The sequence below is a fragment of the Hevea brasiliensis genome, chromosome 4 (genome assembly GCF_030052815.1).
Source record: "Hevea brasiliensis isolate MT/VB/25A 57/8 chromosome 4, ASM3005281v1, whole genome shotgun sequence".
In the NCBI taxonomy this organism is placed as follows: Eukaryota; Viridiplantae; Streptophyta; class Magnoliopsida; order Malpighiales; family Euphorbiaceae; genus Hevea; species Hevea brasiliensis.
The window spans coordinates 115,618,647-115,643,694 of record NC_079496.1 but is presented as its reverse complement, the minus strand read 5'-3'; the positions used below and the strand labels follow the sequence as shown (position 1 = coordinate 115,643,694).

At 33.7% G+C, this 25,048-nt stretch overlaps 1 protein-coding gene across 1 annotated transcript; it reads right to left on the bottom strand.

Annotated features, from left to right (window-relative positions):
* Positions 1-43: 43 nt before the first annotated feature.
* On the bottom strand, positions 44-8,152 carry LOC110657346 (ubiquitin carboxyl-terminal hydrolase 18). The gene is made up of 11 exons (XM_021814516.2): positions 7,518-8,152; positions 6,594-6,789; positions 6,389-6,477; positions 6,088-6,173; positions 5,829-5,991; positions 5,629-5,752; positions 3,900-4,057; positions 2,690-2,774; positions 2,336-2,545; positions 1,609-1,670; positions 44-1,063 (listed from the first exon to the last, which is right to left on the bottom strand). Exons 1-11 carry the CDS (start codon positions 7,793-7,795, stop codon positions 346-348), a joined length of 2,169 nt encoding a protein of 722 aa, XP_021670208.2. The 5' UTR covers positions 7,796-8,152; the 3' UTR covers positions 44-345.
* Positions 8,153-25,048: the final 16,896 nt, after the last annotated feature.

Below are 25,048 nucleotides of genomic sequence, written 5' to 3'. Positions count from 1 at the left end.
GTCCTTTGATGAAAACGACATGCCATTCAGAAGTCCTCACCTCTACGCTTCCCTTTGAGATTGTGATTAAGAGACTAAAAGGCTGCTTTTTACAGAAAAGACATCATTTTAGATGTGAAACTCTTATCAGATGTTTCTCTCAACAGCAATGTCATACAGAGCTAAGTATTGTAGTGACATCCTCGTAGCTTGGGTTGACTTCATCTACAATTGTTACCAATGACATCCAATATTTCAGAAAATAATGGAACCCCGTACAAAAATTCCCTAATCAACTCCTTTGCTGATGGGATAAAAAAAAAAAATCTATGAACCAATAATTAGTGAGAAAATGTTCCACACTTATCAACAACTCTCTGTTGTTTCTGCTCTCTTGGCTCCGCTGTTCCTATAATCATCGTCTGAACCACTCAAGGGTAATTCACGTTTCAAATTGTGAGGTTTGGTTGCTGCCATGCCTGAAAAGGAATAGAGAGTGCCGTTAACTTTGATGTCCTTCACAATACCAGAACTTGATTCACCGTTAACTTGATCTGTATTGACTGAATCTTCTATCACCACAGCTTTGGAGTTGGTTGCAGAAGATGAAACCTTCTCACAGTCAGAAATCTCTGTTGGAGCACGCATATTCGAATAAGAATCAATTGCATTCATAAGCTCTGAATCTTCACCTGCAGCTTCAGAATTAAATGCAATTGTTGCATCCTTATCACAGTTTGAGACCTCCACTGTACCACATGAATGCAAAGGCTTGAACTTATTCATATCCATATCTTTGGAGTCAACTCTAGAAGATGACTCATTTCCACACAAGGAAATATCCATCGAAACAGCTGAACTTGATGCAGCATCACATTCATTTACAAATTCTGAATTCCTTTCAGATACTAGAGACCCAGAAGTGCTTGTGGCATGAACAGATTCCAGAACTGGGAAGCAACTGACTTTTTGGTTCGTGAATTCAATTTTCTTGTTTGTGCAGCTACCTAATTCCACTTTTGTTGGCGGATGCTGCTCTTTTGCAGGTTCCATGATTCTAAGACATGATGGTCTAACAGAAACCCTGCCCCACCACAGGCAAAATAAAATCATAAGAGAACCATCAAAAGAAATTTTCAATTAATAATTTTCATGCATTTTAACAGGACTATGTTGATCAGACAAACAATGATCAAACAGTAACTAAATATTTCAACCTCTCTTTACTAAGTGTCTATGCAAATGCAAAAAATGCCAAGGACAAGGGTTAAAGGGCCTGGCAAATTGAAGGAAACAGGAGATCTCAAATCATTGCCACCAAGTCAAGCCACTTAACCCCTTCTGGATCCATTGACAATTGGCTCTGAAGTACCACGCAGTCCAGAAATGCAACATTGCTTGAGCCAAACGTAATAACACAACATCAATCTTCCATGCCATATTTTTATTGGCTCCATTCTTTTCCGGAAGTTTGAATATTTGTGAACATTCATGCATCTAGTCAGCCAACTGCATGATTATACCAAGCAACCATATTGTAGATGCACAAAATTCATAGATATATGCAAAACTCAAATATGCAATTGAGATTGGATGTTAACCAGTAGATGCTAGGTATTAGCTCGATACCTGCTATATAAAAGCATATATGCTCCCTGAGAAAGAACTTCCTCCAATTCAACATTTTGAACCTGAGAAAAGTCATGCCAAGAGAGGAAAATGAAAAATCTGTACATCATACAGAAAACTCCAAGAACAGCACAATTGTGTGCTTTTTCATGCTAAAGCCCCACAACCCCAAAACTACTCCTCCTTACTACATGAGCTAAAGTCGACCATCCCATCTCCTTCTATCATGGGACACATATTTCATCCTAGCCACCTACATGTTGAATATGAACCTTAGCTGAAATTAATAGAGATAACTAGACATCCATCTTTTTCATTAAGATCCTACTAGTGTCCAACTAAAGCGTCAGATCAATAGAATTGGTGAGGCCCAATATGCATGGAATCCCACACAAAAACTTTTCATGCTATAAGGACAGACACTAAAATTAGGTTCCACCATTAGCAATGATGATAAATAGATTGAGGCGCAACCATTTTTTTTTAAAGCAGAAAATTTTTTTTATGCTATCTGCAAAATAGCAAGCAAGCAATTTTATGTTATAATTTTAGAAATACGAGGAAACCTCATAATGTACAAATGGGCAAATGGGGGTAGATAGGTTTTGAAAATATGAGTATAACTAAATCTGCACAAATGGGTAGATAGGGTTAGATATGTAGAAAAATGAGTGAATGTACATATGAAGAGAATAGGGGGTTAGAAGGGAGGGGAGAGAGTTTCTACCTTACAGTCATCAACTCTGTACCAGTTTCCATGGAAATCCTTAATATAGCAGATGTAATGACCAAAAAATGAAGCATTCAGCATATCCACATGGACCACAACAGCATAAAGCTTGTATAAATCTGTACCATCACCGTCACTCGTATAGGGGCTCAGATCTAATGTCTCAGGAAAGGTTACTCTTTTGTTAAGTTTTCCGAACCTCCCACTCTGTAAAATTTTTGTTAACAGATAAAATTAGAAGACATGCAAAAGTTTAGCAAATCTTAAAGATTCTGACACAACAAAGCAATTGAGGCTTAGAAGGGTTTTTAAAAAACTTGAAACATCCATACAAGTATGTGCAGCTGAGACCTGAAATCTTTTTAAGGCAATTGTGAGAATATTTGGAGCCCGATGAATGGTTAGACGCTTCCATGCCTTGACATAGTCATTGCACCTGCAAACAAGAGTAAATTGCCTCTGATAACACAAAAAAGAAGAAGACATAAAAACATAGAAATTAGTTGCAGTTTGTAAACCACTTTAGTTGATAATTACGTCACTGCTAACTTCTACTGGGTTTGATATATTATAGGATCAATATGTAAAGGAAAAAAAAAAAAAAAAGAATCCTTGCGCAAGGCATATTGAACTCAGAACTCTAACTCAACTCAATTAAATTTTCACCAAAAACTAATAGGAGTTGGCTGCCAAGAGAGAGAACTAAGGGTTGGCTACATAAATTATTTTCCTCATCTCCATATAATGCTTCTATGGTGGGTAAATCTCAAGCAATTGATGAGATTTAGGGTCATGATTTAAAGAAGGATACTAGGGTAAGGAGTTTGAACTAAAGCTGTGAGTATAGTAGAAATTGGAGGCAGTTTTCAAGCCGTGAACAGCAGCCCAAATACTGTAGCAGCAGAGGAAAAGAATGAGAAGAGGGGAAAAGAGAGTAGAGACTCCAATCTAAATCAAAATACTGAAATTTCCATTGTCAAAAACCTAAACCTAAGAGAAAAAACCAAGTTAAACAGGTACAGAGATTTAATGATTACTAATCATATTGGAGCAAGTAATCCCAGATTAGGAAAATTATAAACCAATAATAAATAGGAAGCAAATTTTCTAAAATAAGACACAACATTCCAAATGTTAAATGGGTAGGGCTTAAGTAGCAGGGTTACGCAAAATGTCCAAATACAGCATCTCTATCAATCCACATGCCCAATCACAGCTGTAACTAAATGAAAATATAAATTTCTGACTGAAACAACCTCAACAATTACCTTTTTAAAAAAGTTAGCTGTCACACAAATCTAAGGTACAAATTCAAATATCAAACCCAGTCAAATCCCATTACCGTTTGAAATTATTGTAAAGCCACAGCTATGGCTCAACTAGAGGATTAAAAAAGATAAAAGGCCCCATCAGTTGCTTAAAAGCAAACATGATCGTCAAAGATTGTGTACATAAAGTGCAGTGCTCAATGTTCACACTATACATTGAACAAATGCTAAAAAGAACATTCAAAGTAAACAATCTAATGTTGCAAGACAAATAGGACAGGGCAAGGGAATACCCATCACATTTGTACATATTTTCTCCATGAAGCCACTCTTTGACCGTGAATTGATCAAGACATTCCTCCAAGGATGCAGCATCGCCGTGTATTTCAACAGTTAAATCCATCATATTTTCAAACTGATTTGAAATCTTGTCACATTTTGTACATATCACCTGAGAAAGTTATTCAATAAAAACATAAAGGCTGTCAGAACCACTACAGAAACAAGAGACTGGATCAGTTTAAATACAAAGGTACAAGCAAGGTTATCAAAAACACTTTTTTAACCAAGACCAATGGAGGGTGCATAAAATCAAACCCTAAAATCATAAGATTTTATAAACAAGAAAAATAGCATTGAATAAAAATATATACACATATTTATGCATATTAAGCATTCTAGAAAAGAATTAACATATAATCCAACAATATCTCATCAGTATTATCCAGATCATGTCATCTAATTGAGCAAAGAACCATTTTTATTTTTTATTTTTTTTTTTGGTTATATTGCTTGTTGAACAAAGGGAGCTGCATAAGAATTGAAAATTTGAAACTATATTCCCATGGCTTGAGTCGCAGATGAGATGAGAGAGTGATTAAGAGAGTCTCGCAGAGATGAGGCAAAGAATGGAGGAAGCTGCTGCATTAGTTTTTCTTTTTTTTTTTTTTTTTTTTCCAATTAGATCCCTAATTTACATTAAATCCACTGTTTTTGTGTTAAAATTGGGGCTGGCTGATTAGCTGTCTACATGGGCTCTTTCATTTGTGTAAAAAGTCCATTTATATTGTCTTCAAACCAGCCCATTTAATCTTTTTTATTGAATCACTGTAAAAGAAATGATTTTAGCAATTTTAACATTGCAACAAGTGAGTTTGAAATGTTTTAATCAATTTTCAATTCTAAGTAAGTTTGGGAACATTTTCCATATGTGGAGTGGTAAACTCTTGATTTTACAAGTTGAAACAAAATTTTTATAAGGCTGGATAAAAGCACATGGAAACCATAAAGCTTGCCTAGACCACTGCCAAACATAGAGCTTGGACTAGTTTAATGTAAAAAAAATACAAGTAAATCAAGACCATAACACATGAATATGTCAAACTGCAACAACATCTTGAAATCACTTGCAAATAAAATCTTAGGCAGGCCGGAATAATTTCAAATGAAAGCCCACAAACAACAAGAAACCTTTCTCCATAGGATTTTTTCGATTAATATAAGCAACAGAAAGTTCAGGCAGACCGACGATCTCCCCTTCCCCCACTCCAGAGTTGATTTCACGAAGTTATATTCTATTGATAGGCCTTTCAACCAATCAAGACAGTTGGCATCACTCCTCTTTTTAGTCTTTTACTTGCAAAAGTTCTTTTATTTTCTTCATTTCATTTCAATGTAAGCAGCCAAAGGTGGAAAAACGAGAGAAACAAATCATTACTGATTCCATTCTAATGCATTCACTATTTCTCCTTGTATGTAATTTCTACAAATTAAGCAGGGCAAAAAAGGAAAGTCATTCTAAAAAGGTGTCCGTCCACCCTCTCATATCAGATCTTTCGGGGAAGAGCTGAGTTCAAAAGCAAATCAACTGTTCTTGTTTAACCAAGAGAGAAAAAAAAAAAGAAGAAAGTTCCGAGCAATGGTATGCCATCAGAATAATACTTCACTCTATGCAGACAATAAAAAGAATGCTTCACATAAAAGAACTAAATTGTCTGGTCTCAGTAAAATATGAAGCATGACCTGAGATTGTAGGTGACCACCAAATACATGTTGAATAAAAGTTGTTTCTTGAAAGGCAGGATAGACAGCTTTTTCTCCACCAAATTCATCAAGGCACACTGATTGCATCGTATCAATGGCAAACCTAAACCAATGGAATGTTGAACATACAAAAGAAACAGGTAAACTGGATCCAAGGCGACTAGGCAAGTAATACTCACCTCATAAACTCGTGAGCGTCCTCTTGTCTTCCATAACCAAGATTACCACCAATGTTGGGCAAGCGAGACAGGATACTCATAGGTGAAAAGGAATGCGAATTTTTGCTTACTCTTTCAACATGTTCTTGAAATTCACAAAGAAAGCACCAATCATTGTGCCCACCTGAGAAGCAAATTTGACAGTAAAGTATCTGTTTGAATTCTTCCCAGAAAAGAGGGAAAAAAAAGGGCCATAAATAGATCTACTTTCCAAACTCACATTCTCTTTGATGACCTTTCTCCAACAAGTAGCCAACAAGTGGCCGTGTGAATGTGAGGCATTGCAGAACCACATTGGCAAAGCAACTGTGCATAGAATGCAGAATTGAACAAAATAAGCCAAAAAGATAGCATACTGAACATGTTCCCTAAACCAAAAGGAATGGAGGAAAAAGTTAAACTATATTGGAATTAAGGCTTAGTTGACTTTAGTAACATGCTTATATCTGCAGGGGAGCCATGGAAATGCATGATTTATTTAAAAGTGAACATAAATAGCTCGCAAGTATGGTAAATCTGACCTGTTTCCACAATTTAAGAGCCCACAAGGAGGGAATGCTGCCTTGTCCCAGTAGTAAAGTTTAATGAAGTCATCATAGGAGAAAAGAACCTGAAAGTTACAAGTGTAAATTAATGATTTCTCTTTATAGAACACTAATCAGTTAGCCAACCCTAGTGGCACCCTAGAAAACAACAGAACCAAAAGATTTATGTCACTAAATATACCTTTCTTGGCTTCTTTATAAGCTTAGTGGTCCCATTAGCAGGAACCGGCGCAATGCCAGAAAAAGCTCCACCCTCAATACCTGAAGCTTTTAATCCAAAGCTGGATTTTGAATTTTGTGTTGAATTTACCCTGACAAAATCCTTGCATTTTGACTTATGCCCAGATTTCCAGTGGGCTTCTTGGCATTTTACTGAGCTGGAATGAACACAAAGAGTAAACGTTAAAACGTCCATGTAATTTGAAACAATGACCCAAAATGATCCTTTGAAATAACATCTACCAACTGCCATTAGCAACTATGAAAATAAAGAAACACAAACATAAACCTTTAAAGTTAAAAATGCAGAAAGAGGAGAAAACATATAACAAGCATAAACACTATAAACAGGAAACAAATAAACAGTTATTATTTTTGTAGAAGCATTAGAAACTATTTGCACAGTATATCAAAGTACATTATTTAACATTATACATTTATAGAAAGGAGAAACAGGCATATTTTTAAAAACAAATAATTTGTTCCAAGCTAGCAAGAGCTTGTGCTTGATAAAATTATGTAGTTGGCCAAATTAGATTAGGGTTCTCTTTGAGTAATTCAATCTAGGGAAGGTAATAGAAACGGCATTTACAAAACTGCGACACTCTTCTGGTGCTCCTTCTTGAACTAACAAAAAATCCCATATTTCATTGTAAAGAACTTGATACCAGCATTAAAGTTTCGAAAAGATAAAAGCAAGAACTTTTAGACAACTAATCTCTTTAAGAACTCCCCCATCCCCAAAACAAATTGCTATCATTAAAGATTACCAACAGTATAAGCCAATGTTTCAAGCAACTCCCAGATAACAATCATCATCAAAATAATAAAGCATGTAACTAATTACAACCACAACCATAATTAACAAACTGGAAAAGAAATGTACCAGTATCTAACGGATTTACAACGTGAGCACCTCTTAGTCCCATTATTGCCGCAATTAGCACAAGAAGAGTCCTCCATTTCCATATGAATGGTCGGAACCGCACGATCCCGATTAGTGGTGCCACCTCCACCGCCCCCACCTTCGAAATTGGTGCCGACCTCGAAGTACTTCGACGCCGTATTCTTGACCAGGTAAAGCAATCCTAAAGCTATGATAAATAGCGTGAATATAAATTGAAGGAACCAATTCAGATCCCCCGTTATTCCACCGACATGCATCTACACGTTTGATCATATACATACAACATACACACATATATATAAGCTTTCCCTGTTTGATTATCAAGCTTTTTACTTTAACCTTTTTTTCAAAATAAAAATAAAAAATTGAAAGAAAAATGCTTTTGAAGTTGAAGAAAAGGGAGATAGAGAGAGAGAGATAGAGAGAGAGGGCCGTGTATTGTTTAGGGTTTTGGCCAATGATTTGGGAATGCTTTGGTGCGTAAAGGAGAGCAAAACGGTGTGAGTATGAAATTAGGGATTGTGAGTTGCAAGGAAAACATTTAGGAAGAAGAAAGGGCAAGTGGGCCTTTGTTTCAGCTTTTCTGTGTACTTTCTCCAGTTCTTTCTCACTGATTTTTTTTTCTTATTATTAAAAAAAATTATTTTATAAAAAGTAAAATTATTATTTCTCAAAGATAGATGTTAATATCATTAAAAGGAGGCGCTTGAAGTCCATAATGGAGACAAGCCCTTGACCATAATACAACCAAACCATTAAAACAAGAGATGGTCTAAAAAGGATTAATTATTAAAAAAAGTGTTAAAAAAATATTTATAATTATAGTGTGAATTTAAAATTATTTATAAAAATAATATTTACTTAAAAAGAGTCATTGAAAAGAAAAGTTTTAAAGAAATGTTTATAATAAAACTAAAGTCACTCCTAAAAGAATTTTTAAGTGTATTAAATTGTAAAAAATATTTTTTATTTTTAAAAATGTCACTCTAAATAGTTTTTTTTTTACAAATTAAATCATTAACTTTTTAATAAAATGTAAGGTTAATAATCTTAAAAATATCACTGAGAATAATATTTTCAGAGTCATATCATATTACTCTTTATAATTTCTACATCCTTAATGCAACACAATAGTAACTTATGAAAATGCTATTAAGAGTAGTATTTTTATAAACATATGAAATTATTATGGCTTTTAATGATTTTTTTCATATGAAAAAATATTAAATTAATTGAACAATATAAGGTCTCATTTGAATCCTAATTAAAATCAAGTTAATTGAAAAATAATAGTTTTTAAAATTCTTTAAAAGACAACAATAAAGGGCGGTGTTGAAACTTGAAGGGAAGGGGGTGGGGATCAAATTTGGGCCAACCATTACCTAAAACTCACCGGTCAGAGCACTAACCTTGGCTTAGGTTTACACCGAGAGGTCAAATTCCCAGAACCACCGCGCGCCCTCTCCTCTCTCCAACCTCACCCTATTATATGCCTGTAGTGCAGGAAGCAGGGAAAAAGGCCAATCTTCATAGATTTTATTGCAGTACCATTAAAGTTGGCTCCATGATTAAGCAATCGTTTGTCGCGAGCTTCCAATCCTGGAAAGAAACAAAATTGCCATTGGAATTCCAAGTGATGTGACATTCAACTTAATTGTTTGTCTCGCAATTATCATAACTTAAGTGATGATTAGGATGCCAATTAAGCAAGAAAATCCGGAGTGGTGTTGCCCACTAATGATGACCTCAATAACTTATAATTAAAATATAATTATTTTATTTAATAATATAAAAAGTTTGAATATAATAAAATAATAATTATACAATATAATAAATTATATTTTAAATAATGTAATAAATATCAAGCTGTCTTAAAAGTTTAGAATTGAGGAGACGAGCACAGGTAAGGGTGTATAACGATCAGTTCAATTTTAAATCGAATTAGAGTGATAAAATTAAAAATTAAAAATTTAAAAATTAAATTAAATTAATTAATAAAAAAAAATTAAATTGAATCGAATTGATAAATATTAGTTTGATTTGATTTTAAATTGATTAAATTAAAATTTATAAATTAAGTATTTGATTTCTAATTGGGTTTTGTTTAGTTTTAAACTGATTAAACCTAAATCTTATGATTCGGTTCGGTTTTCTTTGATTTCCTTAATATATATATATATATATATATATATATATATATATATTAATAATTTTGATTCGATTCAATTTTTTTATTTTTTATGAAAATAACCGAACCGAACTGATTAACTGAAATTATCAAAATTATAAACTAAACCGAATCAATTAAGTTTTAAAATCAAACTGATCGAATCGAATTTACTTGATTCGATTCATTTTTTCAATTTAAACTGAAAAATGCTCTCCCCTAAGTGCGTGCACGTCATGTGATGCCTCCCCAACGAAAGGGGAAATATGGTTGGGCAATTCAAAAATTTGAATTGCGATGATTGGGCAATTTGTTAACCATAAAAACCTACTTAAAATTTGTAAAAAAATATAATTAATATTTTTTATTATTTAATTGTAATTATAGATTTTAATAAGTTAAAATTAAATTACCGTTCACTACCCAATAAAATTAATTTAGTCAGTAATATAGAAGCCTTGTTTCTTATCAACTAAGATTTTCCTTGAAAATACTTTAAAATTAAGTCAATAGGTGAAAAAAACACTAAATTTTTTTTTATCAATTTATAATTTTATCTTATTATTTTAATTTTAATTATGATATCCTAAAGTTTGAAATTGAGTGTAATTATATTCAATTTCTAAAATTAAATTTATAATTAATCATAAAAGAAAAAATATTTATTGTAATTTACAATTGTATCAAAACTTTTCAATTTAGGATTATAAATCCAAATCTTTGAAAATTATAGCCAAATTTATAATTATGGTAGCCAAATGCCCTCTACTTTAAATGATATTACCCAAATTTATAGAAATACTTTATATATATTTTAAATAAGTTAATTTATTTATTTTTATTGATATGATTATAATTTTTAAAATAATCAATTAACTTAATTACTAAAATATAATTTTTTTAGAGTATTTAGTTACCACAATTATAAATTTAGAGCATTTAATTACTATAATTATAAGTTTAATAAATAAAATTTAAATTTCTCTAAATTAATTTTAAATTTTAACTATAATTACATTCAATATCAAAAATTGAGATTAATTTTATCTAAAATTAAAAGATTTGTTTATAATTATAAATTACTGTAAACATTTAATTTTTACGTTTAATTATAAATTTAATTTTAAAAATAAAATATAATTACACTTAATATTAAAATATCAAAATTAAAATTGAAATATTTAGGTAAATTTACAAATTGATAAGCCCAACTGCCCTTAAAATTATTTTAAAATTCTATATATTATTTTTTTTTTTTATTATATGTAGCATTTTAATTAATTGTTGGGCAGTGTCAGACGAGTCGCGTGGGAAGTTGCTATATACAAAGCCGAAATGCCGGAAAGGGGAACAAAGATAACATTAATTAATTAATTAATTTAAAAATAAATTCTTAATATACTGCACCATTGTCAATATCTTTCCTCGAACTCTTATATTTGCTTTTGCTGCCGTTGTTGATGTTCGCACTGCTTACATTTTTGACCTAGCCAAGCTAGAGAAAACAAAAGATGAAAGGTCACATTGGTGATGTAAATGAGTTTTCAATTGTCGTTTTGTGAGCAAAAATGAGTACGGATTCTTTATTTTAAATAATGGGTTTCAATTGTTGTCTATTATTCTATTTTTCTAGATGATAAAATCTATAATTTAAATTGGCTATAGTTTGGAAAACTCCATTCAATCTAACGTTATCTACATTCCTCTTATCTTATAAGTATTAAACTCGTAATGCATAATTCTCTCTTAAAAACTCACTCTCAATAGTCGTCCTCTACAATTACAGCTTTTAATTAATTTTTTCATCGATTTCATCCACTAATATACCATCATTTACAAATAACATGCATCATTGATATCATCTTGAATGGATTAGTTAATTCATCCATAATTAGGGCAAAATTTATGGACTTAAAGTTTATTCTTGATATAATGTCACGACCCAAAATTCTAAACAGTGACCGGCGCATAATTTAAGTATTTTTAAATCATGTAAGTCTTATTAGAGTATCTTGAATAAATATATTGTTACTTACTAATCCCAAAAATAGACAAAATTCAAATAAATAAAATACTGAATAAACATCATAAATATCCAATAGATAAACTGCGGAGTCTCTACAGATTTCAATAAAAACTTAAACTGTTCAATAAACTAAACTAATTATTAGCCTGAGAAAACATAAATTCGGGCATACCATGAGAACAATTCACAGTTGTCCCTCTCCAGAAAATGGACTGAATATTTGGATCAGCTGCAGAATTATCTTCTCAAATGATAAATGCATATGAGAAAACGTGGTTTGAGCTAGATGCTCAGTGAATGATAATTATAGCACACAACGGAATAGGAACAGGCAGACACTTGATTAATTTCACAATAAATTTTCTATTCAATAAAATCATGCTCATGCTGTCAAAATCATTAATAAAATAACTTCATAAAACATATATATAAAAGAAATTCATTCAATAAAAATTTTATGGTACAGTGCACCAGGGTGATGATACTCCATATCACCAAAGGCCAGATGGTAAGCGCGCTACCAGGTATCAGATACCTTCCTCATCCTTCACAGATATCAATGCATATGATACTAATGCAAACCATAAACTGCAATGATGCATGACTTGACAATAATAACTGATAGTGCAATTCCAATAGTGTATTTCAATAGTTTCAGAGAGTCAATAAAATCAAATCAATCTCAAATCAATTCAGTAACACATCAGTAAATTTTATAGTCAAATATCAATCAATATAAATACATTAAAGGCCTGTTCCCGGAATCCTAATAGGTCTAATGCGAAGATAGTTGACAAAATCAATTATTTAATCAAAATCGAAATAAAATTCAATATTAAAATAAAACTCTAGAATATTACATGTAAAATAATTGTTAAAATATTAATTTAAAATTTCATTTAATAACAAACCTAATGCTAAGAAATTTTATAAGGGACTAAAACGCTGCCATGTACTATAATTACTACTCACCTGGAACCTCCAAAATAATAGCTAGATTCAATAAAAGAGAGACAATTTCAGCTGACAGAATGAATATTTGAATCTCATACATACCCAAAATATAAAAAAAAAATATTAGATAATAATAACATAAAATAATTTTAATATATATATATTGGTTGGGACAAATTCGATGGACAGATGTGGAGTATATATATATATATATATATATAATCTAAATTGAAGGTTATTATCTCACTGTAATCATGATCAACCCAATTCAATACCAATGATCAAAGAGAAAAAAAAAATAAATTCCTAGAGTAGTTGTAACAAATCGAGGAAAGAAAATAAAATCAAATTCACCCATTATTGAATAAAGAATGAGAATTTTTACCTTGAAAACAGAATCGAATGTGATGAATAAAGAAGTAAAAATTTAGGGATTCTCTGCGCACATCAGATTATAAATAGTAAATTTTTATATATATATATATATATATGTATATGTACATATATAACAATAATTTAAAAGATAATGAAAATACCTGTTGAGAGTATTTGATAGAAAAGGAGGTGACAAACAGGTTTGAGAGCAAAGTTTAGCAAAAGAGATTATTAGGGTATATATATATTTCAAGAGTTCTATTAGGTGTAGAATGGGATAAGAGTTATTATTGAACTGGGTTGTTCAGATTGCAGATATATATTTAATTTCAAAAAATATATATATATCTAAAAATAAATAAGCAGACTATCCAATAAAATATATATATTTTTTATAAATATATTAAATTATTATAAGCTAATAAAAATAAAATAATAATAAATAATAAATATATATGGGTTGCCACATACTTCCCCTCTTAAAAAATTCGGTCCCCGAATTTGAATAGACAAAATTCTAACCTGAAGAATCAAATAAGTGAGGATATTTGGCTCGCATTTCAAATTCTGCATCCCATGTGGCCTCACTACTTGAGTGATTATGCCACAAGATTTTGATCAAAGCCACTTCCTTAAACCAGAGTTTCCTAATTTGTCGATCTAAAATCTTTACTGGTTGCTCCTCATATGACATATCATTCCTAAATTGCATGGTTTGAGGTTGTAAAATATGAGATGGATCTGGTACATACTTCCTAAGCATAAAAATATGGAAAAACTGGATGTACATGTGCAAAACCAGGTGGAAGGGCTAAACGGTAAGCAACTGCTCCAATTCTCTCCAGAATTTCAAATGGACCAACAAAACGAGGGCTAAGCTTCCCTTTCTTCCCAAACCTTAAGATTCCTTTCTTAGGGGAAACTCTCAGAAATACATGATCACCAATCATAAATTCTACATCTTTACGCTTAGGGTCGGTATAACTTCTCTGTCGACTTTGAGCAGTCAAAAGTCGATCACGAATTAGTCGAACCTTCTCTGAAGTTAATTGTATCAACTCTGGTCTAGTAAGCCTTCTTTCTCCAACTTCATCCCAATAAACAGGTGACCTACACTTTTGACCATATAATGCCTCATATGGAGCCATCTCTATACTTGCCTGATAATTGTTATTATAAGCAAACTCCACTAAAAGCAAATGATGATCCCAATAGCCACCAAAATCCATAACGCATGCACGAAGCATGTCCTCTAATGTCTGTATGGTCCTTTCTGACTGTCCATCTGTCTGAAGGTGAAAAGCAGCACTAAAGTCTACTTGTGTTCCTAAAGCTTCTTGGAATTTCTTCCAAAATCGAGAAGTAAACTGAGTACCACGAACAAAGACAATGGAAACTGGAACTCCATGAAGACTAACAATCTTGTTTATATACAACTGTACAAGTTTAGCAAAGTTATATGTAGTCTTCACAGGAAGGAAATGAGTAGATTTTGTCAATCTGTCCACTATCACCCAGATTGCATTGTAACCACCTCGTGTACTAGGTAAACCCATAACAAAGTCCATGGCAATATGCTCCCACTTTCACTCAGGGATAAGCAATGGCTGAAGTAACCCAGATGGTCTCTGATGTTTTGCCTTAACCTGCTGACAAGTCAAATATTTAGCAACAAAGTTTGCAATATCCCTCTTCATGCCACCCCACCAATAATGCTCCCTTAAATCATCATACATCTTAGTTGAACCTGGGTGTACTGTGTAAGCAGAATGGTGTGCTTCCTCCATGATTTCTCTTCTCAACTCATCAACATTGGGGACACAAAGTCTAGTGCCATAACTAAGAACTTCATCATCATTCAACATGAACCCTTGAGCTTAGCCTTGATGAATACTATCTATAATCACACACAGCTGAGAATCCCTCATTTGAGCAGCCTTAATTCGATCAATCAAGATAGGCCTAACTCGAAAATGTGCTAAGAATGATCTAGCTATGATTTCAAACTCTACTCCCTGATCTAGCAACTCATGTAATTCACCAATCAAATGCCTCATCTTGGTAGATATATGGGCTAAACTACCAGAAGAATTCTTGTTTAGAGCATCAGCCACCACATTAGCTTTTCCAGGGTGATACTGTATGGTGCAATCATAATCCTTCAGCAATTCTACCCATCTTCTTTGCCTAAGATTAAGATCACGTTGGTCAAAGACGTATGTAACACCCCAAAATTTTAAATTTTATTATTTTATGAGCATTTTTGGTATTTTAATTTTTATTTAAATTTTAGAAATTTTTTTGAGATTTTTCTGATTTTAAAAATCGGGTTCGATTTTTCGAAAATATAAACTTTGATGATTTTTAAAAATTAATTTAAAGACCACGTGGCAAAACTAAAAATATATTTGGAGTCTACGAATTTTCTGAGTTTACTGAAATTTTTTCGGAATTTTTGGACCTCGTTTTCGGTCCCGAGGCAGAGTAAGAATTCAAAATTTTGTATTTCGAATCGAACCGGCCAAATCGAACCGGACCGGTCGAATCGGATCGGCTCCCTCCCCTTTTTCTTCCTCCCGTGCGCGTCTCCTCCCCCTTCTCTCTTTCTCCCGTTTTCTCTCTCCCGCCCAGCCACGGCCACCACCTCCCCGCCACCTCACCACGGCTGCCCCACCTCCTTCCCCCGGCCGGCTGCCGCCCCAAACGGCCGGAAAATGCGCGCGAACTCCCCTCCCTCGCGCGCGCAACGTTTCAACTTTCCGGTCAAAATCCGGCCGATTCGGCCACCAATCGGATCGGGTCTTGTGTCTAAAATCATCTACTCGTCGAGAGCTTTCCATAGACACCAAGAACTCCGAAATCCATTGAGCTGTTTGTCCAATTTTTGCCCGGGAAGTTTTAGCCCATTTTGACTTTCAGGCTAGATTTCTCGCAAACCATGAATCCCACGAGAAAACCGAGAGTACCAGAGCGCTCCACTCGTCGAGAGCTTCGCGGCGACATAAATTTCGAATTTTTCCGATACCGTTTTTCGATGGGTCCCACGGAACTTCGCAGTGTTTTTTTCGAGCATTAAATGAGCTTAGAAAATTTATGTACTAACCCCCGTGTTGTGGGCTTCGTGTAGGTATCCTCAATTCGCGGAAATTCGACAGTTGATCGGGTCTGCAAATTTCGGGCTAGACAGACCCGTTACCGGAAAAGTCTCCGAATTGGACCGAGGTTTTGGCTACCCCCCCATTGTCAGACATCCCGAGCGCGTTCCCGAAGTCGGAATCGGCAAAGGTAAACCCGAACCTTGCTTTTTCGTAATTTTCTAGTGCTTAAATAGGATTAAAAATCCATAAAATATTCGTGATAGTTCAGAAAATTATGATTCTTTTTGCAATAGCCTAGTAATATTGCTAAGGACCGCGGGACAAAGTTTTAGAATTTTTAGAGCTTGTTTGGGTAGTTTTTGCAAAAATGATCAATTATAAGGACTAAATTGAAATTTTACATATTGTGATGGATGACTGATTTGATGGGCCCAGGAGGGGCTGTGTGATGTGATTGAGTTGTGGATATATGGATTGTGAATATAGAAGTGTGTTTTGAGCTCTTTTGCATGTTTGTTAGGTCCTATGTATAGGGTAGACTCTTCCGGATTTTCGGCACGACTTATGACGTATTTGGTCTTTTCTTGATTGTATTGAGTCATTTGTATTAAATAATTATAATGTAATTGTCGTGAGCCGATGCCTTCTTCCTCCGCTCACCGCCACAAAGGACCGTTGTCAAGTCTGTGAGTAAAATATTAATTTTAATTATAATTTCACTATTATTATATGTTCAAGCATGCCCATGCATCACTTATATGCATATATCTATGTAGATAAACTTTAGGCACGATTTATGTTGCATTCATAACTGTGAAAGTGCCATGTATGTTGCTGTGGTAATTTGGAGCAGTGTGCGTGCATTGGCGTGCGTGTGATGTGGTGTGGACTATGGATAGGACGGGTAGTCACGGCTTGAGATCTTCGCTGAGATCTTCGCTGGGACCTGATCCTTCGGGGGGTAGTCACGGCTTGAGTTCTTCGCTGGGACCCCCGATTTGATTTATTAAGCGAAAGTCCGGCTTGAGTTCTTCTTTGGCACCAGGTTGGATTTAAGAGAGCTGTATAGGGGATCAGCTCCCATATATTATGATTGATATCACTGGGTGTGTGAGTGCTCCAAATTACCTTTTGATGTTATGATGTGAAAATGTTATTGATGTTGCATTTCACTCTACAGGGTGCATTAGTTTTAGATAGTTATAGAGATTATGGTTGAAATTGATATTTTACTCTCTGAGTCGAACGCTCACTCTTGTTCAATATTTTTTTCAGGCTACAGGAGGATTTTATTGTGGTTAACCTGCTTTTCTCCTTCGCAGGTTGTTTGTCAATATTTGTGTAATTTTATTTACTCCTAGAATTTTCGTATGTGTTAGAAGTATTTATTTGATTTTGGTCTGTAATATTATTACCATGTTGGACTTGTAAACGTATGATGATATGCAAGTTTGATGGACTGGATGATTTTTATGATGATATGAGTATGTGGAGGGTGAGCTGAGCTCCCCAATTGAGTATTTACTGTGTTTACAGGTCGGGTGAGTCAAAAACTCCCCGTTGGTAGGTCCATTTTATGGCCGGATTCTGTTCGGTTGATTTCTTGAAATTAGGCCCAAATGGGCCTTAGAGTTGGGATAAGTGAATAGTTAGTCTTACTACGGGCCTCGGGGGCTTTAGGCTGGCCCAGGTCCTAGTGCCGGTCCGGCCCATAGGTTGGGTCGTGACAACGTATTTGAGACTTTTGTGATCAGTGAAGATTTCACAAGTCTCACTATACAGATAGTGCCTCTAGATTTTCAAAGCAAAAATTACTACAGCAATTTCAAAATCATGAGTTGGATAATTCTGCTCATGCCTTTTCAACTGACGAGAAGTATATGCAATAACCCGTCCATGCTGCATCAAAACACATCCTAAATCAATCCTAGAAGCATCACAATATACTACATAACCCCCTGATCTAGATGGAATGGCTAACACTGGTGCTGTAGTTAAACGAGTCTTAAGCTCCTGAAAACTTTTTTCACAAGCCTCATACCACTGAAATTTCACATTCTTCTGTGTCAACTTAGTTAAAGGTGCTACAATACGAGAGAAGTCTTGAACAAACCATCTATAATACCCTGCTAAACCCAAGAAACTACGAATCTCTGACACAGTTGTGGGTCTAGGCCAATGAAGCACTACCTCAACTTTCTTCTTATCAACGCACACCCCATCCTTAGATACTGTATGGCCTAGGAAAGCCACACTATCTAACCAAAACTCACATTTTGAGAACTTGGCATATAGCTTGTGTTATCGTAAAGTCTGAAGGATAATTCTCAAATGTTGCTCATGCTCCTCTTTACTCTTTGAGTACACTAGAATGTCATCGATGAACACTATAACAAATTGATATAAGAAAGGCTTGAAAACTCTATTCATGAGATCCATAAAAGCGGCCGGAACATTGGTAAGACCAAAAGACATTATAAGAAATTCATAGTGTCCATACCTAGTCCTAAAGGCCGTCTTGAGAATGTCTTCTTTCTTGAACCTCAATTGATGATACCCAGATCGAAGATCAATCTTGGAAAAATACTTTGCACCTTGAAGTTGGTCAAACAGGTCATTTATGCGTGAAAGAGGATACTTATTACGCACAGTTACCTTATTCAATTGCCTATAATCAATGCACATTCTCAAAGATCCATCCTTCTTCCGTACAAATAACACAGGAGCACCCTATGGAGAAACACTAGGGTGAATAAACCCCTTATCTAGTAGGTCCTGTAGTTGCTCCTTCAACTCCTTAAGTTCTGCGGGTGCCATACCATAAGGTGGCATAGATATGGGCTCAGTATTAAGTCTATACCAAACTCTACCTCTCGCTCCGGGGGTAAACCTGATAAATCTTCTGGAAACACATCAGGAAACTCCTTAACCACTGCAACATTTTCCAAACCTGCACCTTCTACCTGAACGTCTCTAACATAAGCTAGATACCCTTTACACCTCTTTCGCAATAATCGTGTAGCACTCACTACAGAGATAAGATTACTAGAGGCTATACTGCGATCTCTCTGAAATTGAAATTCTGCCTCCCCAGGAATTTTAAATAGTACAACTTTATTATGACAATCCAATGAAATGTGATAAGTGACTAACCAATCCATGCCTAAAATCACATCAAACTCAAACATATCCAAAGAAACAAGATCTGCAGCTAATTCTCTATCTCTAATGTGAACTGTCACACCCCGGCTTAGTGGGCCCCAGCTCAAGCCCCTCTATGGGTGGCCATCTTGCCGGCGTATGAGCTGGGGCCCACTAAGCTGGGGTGTGACATGAACTATACATCCCCTATACACCATATCAGTGTCTATTGCATCCCCTATAGGTGTTGATACAGATAAAGGACACTCTAACAAAGTAGGTGGTGTAATAAATCTCATGGAAAAGTATGGAGAAACAAAGGAATGACTGGAACCAGGATCAAACAGTACTCTAGCATCAAATGAGCAAATAGGAAGTGTACCTGTCACTACTGCATTAGACGCCTGAGCATCCTGCTGAGTCAAAGCAAAAACCCTAGCTTGACCTCTACCACCAGACGCCTGTCCCTGAGTTTGAGCAAATCCTTTACCACCAGAACCTCTACCACCCTGATTGCGACACCCAAAACCCTGACTTCTACCACTATACTGTGAAACTGGTTGAGCCTGAGAGGGAGCAGAATGTGTTGCTTGACCAGCACCCTGAGTTGTCTCACTAGTAGGACAGTCCTGTCTATGGTGTCCCAGCTGTCCACAACCAAAGCATGCTCCAGTGACCCAATGACAAGTGCCCTTATGTGGCTTACCACAATGCTGACAAGGAGTGGTAATAGGCTCAGTGCTGATCTGGTTATACCGAGCATTCCCTGCATGTGTCCTTTGCTCACGTCCCTGACCAACTCTAGATTGATGTGCCCTATTGCCAACTGTAGACTGAGAACCCTGCTTATTATCTTGATAAGAACCTTGATGACTCTGTCCTTTGTTAAATTGATTACCTTGACTATCTTTCTTAAACTGCTTGCGCTGCTCACGAGCCCAACATTCATCATCATACATCTCCATCTGTCTAGCCCGATCAATCACCTCCTCATATTTAGGTAGTCGTAAAGGAGCTACATGATCAATTAGCCTGTCTCGTAAGCCCCTTTCAAACCTACGAGCCTTCTTCTCCTTATTTGGAATCAAGTGTTTACCAAAACGGGATAATTTGGTAAACTTCATCTCATACTCTGTAACTGTCATTTTACCTTGCTTCAAGGTTTCAAATTCCAAAGCCTTAGCCTCTTGAACACTATGAGGAAGGAATCGCTCTAAGAAGAGAGAGTGAAACTCAGGCCAGAGGATAGAACCTTCAGGTCGCCCATTCTTCTTAGAGATATACCACTCACGAGCAACTCTCTTAAGCTGATTTCCTGCCAACATTACCATCCTAGCACTACTACAACCCATAGTGTCATAACACCTCTCCATGTCATCTAGAAAATCTAAGGGATCAGCTAACGCATCCTCTCCAGTGAACTCCTTTGGTTTTAGCTTGAGAAAGTCTGTAGAGTCAAGGAATCGAGCCCTATCCTGAGCTGGTGTTGAAATAAAGCCAACCACCGGTTGCTATGGTTGCGTTGTAAGGTACTCAGCTATAGTATTAACAGCACGATTCACTGCATGCAATCCAGCTGCCAGATCTACCATAGTAACTTGACCAGCCCTAGGTGCTTGAGCTGCAGTAGCTAATTGGAATGGTTGTGCCCCAGTCTTAGCCATAGGCATCTGTTCAGATGTTTGATTAATAGTTTGAGGTGGCACCTCCCCTGTTGGATCAAGGTTTGCACCATTAAGACCCTTGGCCCTAGTTCTCCTCTTATGTCTAACAGACCCAGGCACCTATTCATTTTAATAAACAAGCATTAAATTTGAAAATGTAAGCCAAATTAAGACAGGTGAGAAGGTACGAAGGACGCAGACATCTAAAGTAATGATAAACTGAAAAGACGTTAAGGATCCTATGCTCCGCAAGTTTACTAGACTTCAACCGAGCTCTGATACCAACTTTATCACGATCCAAAATTCTGAACCGTGATCGGCGCATAATTTAAGTATTCTTAAATCATGCAAGCCTTATTAGAGTATCTTGAATGAATATATTGTCACTTACTAATCCCAAAAATAGACAATCCAAATAAACAAAATACTGAATAAACATCATAAATATCCCATAGGTAAACTGCGGAGTCTCTATAGATTGCAATAAAAACTTAAAATGTTTAATAAACTAAACTAATTATTAGCCCGAGAAAACATAAATTCGGGCATATCATGAGAACAATTCAAAGTTGTCCCTCTCCAGAAAAGAGACTGAATATTTGGATCAGCTGCAGAATTCTACTAGTTTGAAACAGATAACAGACAGAGAAAACGTGGTTTGAGCTAGATGCTCAATGAATGATAATTATAGCACACAACGGAATAGGAACAGGTAGACGCTTGATTAATTTCACAATAAATTTTCTATTCAATAAAATCATGCTCATGCTGTCAAAATCATTAATAAAATAACTTCATAAAACATATATATAAAAGAAATTCATTCAATAAAAATTTTATGGTACAGTGCACCAGGGTGATTATACCCCACATCACCAAAGGCCAGATGGTAAGTACGCTACCAGATATCAGATACCTTCCTCGTCCTTCACAGATATCAATGCATATGATACTAATGCAAACCATAAACTGCAATGATGCATGACTCGACAATGCAACCTAATACCGTGATAGTCCACACGGCGGGACCAGATAACAGAAACAGATACTGGGCACAGATACCAATTCAAAATAGAAAATCAATTTGTACAAATCAATCAAAATCAATAAAAATTTCAGATAGCAATTAATAACTAATAGTGCAATTCCAATAGTGTATTTCAATAGTTTTAGAGAGTCAATAAAATCAAATCAATCTCAAATCAATTCAGTAACACATCGATAAATTTTATAGTCAAATATCAATCAATATAAATACATTAAAGGCCTGTTCCCGGAATCCTAATGGGTCTAATGCAAAGATAGTTGACAAAATTAATTATTTAATCAAAATCGAAATAAAATTCAATATTAAAATAAAACTCTAGAAAATTATATATAAAATAATTGTTAAAATATTTATTTAAAATTTCATTTAATAACAAACTTAATGCTAAGAAATTTTATAAGGGACTAAAACGGTGCCATGTACTATAATTACCACTCACCTGGAACCTCTAAAATAATAGCTAGATTCAATAAAAGAGAGACAGTTTCAGCTGACAGAATGAATATTTGAATCTCCTACATACCCAAAATATAAAAGAAAAGTATTAAATAATAATAAAATAAAATAATTTTAATATATATATATATTGGGTGGGACGAATTCGGTGGACAGATGTGGATGGGACGAATTCGGTGGACAGATGTGGAGTGTATATACATATATAATTTGTCCCAATATATATATATATATATATATATATATATATATATATATATATATATATATATATATATATAATCTAAATTGAAGGTTATTATCTCACTGTAATCATGATCAACCCAATTCAATATCAATGATCAAAGAGAAAAAAAAATAAATTCCTAGAGTAGTTGTAACAAATCGATGAAAGAAAATAAAATCAAATTCACCCATTATTGAATAAAGAATGGGAATTTTTACCTTGAAAACAGAATCGAATGTGATGAATAGAGAAGTAAAAATTTAGGGATTCTCTGCGCACATCAGATTATAAATAGTAAATATATATATATATATATATGTATATATATGTATATGTATATATATAACAATAATTTAAAAGATAATGAAAATACCTGTTGAGAGTATTTAATAGAAAAATGAGGTGACAAACAGGTTTTGAGAGCTCAAGAGTTTTATTAGGTGTAGAATGGGATAAGAGTTATTATTAAACTGGGTTGTTCAGATTGCAGATATATATTTAATTTCAAAAAATATATATATATCTAAAAATAAATAAGCAGATCATCCAATAAAATATATATATTTTTTATAAATATATTAAATTATTGTAAGCTAATTAAAATAAAATAATAATAAATAATAAATACATATGGGTTCCCACATGTAAATTTACCATAATGGGAAACTCGTTCAAATTTTTTTCGCTATTCTTACGCTTGTAATTATCCATATATGTCTTTAATGACATTTATATATTTAACGCTGACTCTCTTTTTGTCTAGCACCTACCAAAATACTTTTTTTTTTATCATATGTCTTTTATAGATCAATAAATATTACAAGAAATTCTTCTTTTTCTCCCTATAAATTTTTATTAATCTTCTCAATAGAAAGATACTTCAATTGTAAATCTAGCATATATAAAACTAAACCAATATGGATTTGAGCCCTCCCATAAAAAAAAAAAAAAATTCTCTAGCACTTTAATAATATTTTTAAAATTGAATTCAATTACTCTTTACACAGTTAAAGGTTTAAGCTCAAAATTTTATAATTTTAAGAACATTTCATAGTATCAATGATTTAATATAGTCTTTGATGTGAATGATGGAACCGAATAAAAAAGGTAATAGTTTTATAACTCTTTATTAATTATAAAAAGGCTAAATAATTAGGTAATGCTTTATCTTATGCTTATTTAATTTAATTATCTAAAATATTATACATTGGACACAAAAATGAGTGACCACTAGTGTGGTAGTCTAGTGAGATGATCTTGTCTCATCTCGATTTCGAGTCTCCACACCAGTATGGAGTATAATAATTAAATATTGTCCCTCCATAAAAGTGTAAGTGAGAGTTGACAACAAGTTATCTAATAATTTATCTTGTAAGTGAGAATTAACAGTAAGTTATTTAGTAATTTATATCATAAAATATTATATTGGGTTCGATAGTAAGTCCCTTTCTTTAAAGTCGGATTAAATCAAGGACTTTAACCAATGAACTAGGATATTTAAGGAGACTATATCCGTTATATTTGAATAATTTTATTTTTTTATTTAAAAAAAAAAACAAAAATGAGCCCTGCCCTCTTATTTTTATATAAAAAGAAAAAGCAGCCGTGGCCGCATCACCAGTTGGTAGTTGCTACACCGCAGGTCAAATCTCGGTCAGCTGTAATTTTTTTTTTTTTTTTTTATAAATGTACTTTAATAAGAACCAATAGTTAGTAATTAAGGCTCAAAAAGACAAAAGGAATAATAATAATAATAATAATAATAATAATAATAATATGACATGCTTTAATTAATATACTGTTTAATTAAACTAATCACGTTTAGATCTTACATTATAAATAAGAAAAAACTCCCCAGCAGTGTGCTTGCGGATAAAATTAAAGGCTGTTTGATATTATTATTAAAATTATTATTAAAAAAATAAAATTTTAAAATGTATTAATTAAATAATATAAAAAAATAATTTAAAATTAAATTTAATAAATTTTAATTATAAAAATATTAAAATAATTAAATAATTTTTTTAAATTTTTTTATAATATTTAAAATAATATTTTTATTAAAAGATAATTTTAAGCTTCTAAAGTGATAAGTAATTTAATTATATAAAAAATATTTTATTAAAATATATTTTTCATAAAAATATTTTTTATGATTTGATCATATTAAATTATTATTTTTTTAACCGCGCGTATGTTTTTCTCAAACTGAAACGGAAACGGGCCACTGCCGCTGTCCCCATCTAGAGCGTCAATCCACGCGCCGTCAAAAACACGTTTTCTGGCAACAGTAAAAGGCGGGGAACAAGAAAAGTTTCCGCAATTTAATAATAATAATAAATTAAAGAATTACAG

What these genes read in the sequence shown, in the direction of transcription:
- LOC110657346 (XM_021814516.2), bottom strand. Translation starts at nt 7,795, where the DNA reads ATGCATGTCGGTGGAATAACGGGGGATCTGAATTGGTTCCTTCAATTT. An exon ending in AATATGTACAAATGTGATGG is followed by an intron (nt 2,775 to 3,899) that starts GTATTCCCTTGC and finishes TCTTGTTTGCAG; the next exon opens with GTGCAATGACTATGTCAAGG. An exon ending in TTGCCTTAAAAAGATTTCAG is followed by an intron (nt 2,546 to 2,689) that starts GTCTCAGCTGCA and finishes AAAATTTTACAG; the next exon opens with AGTGGGAGGTTCGGAAAACT.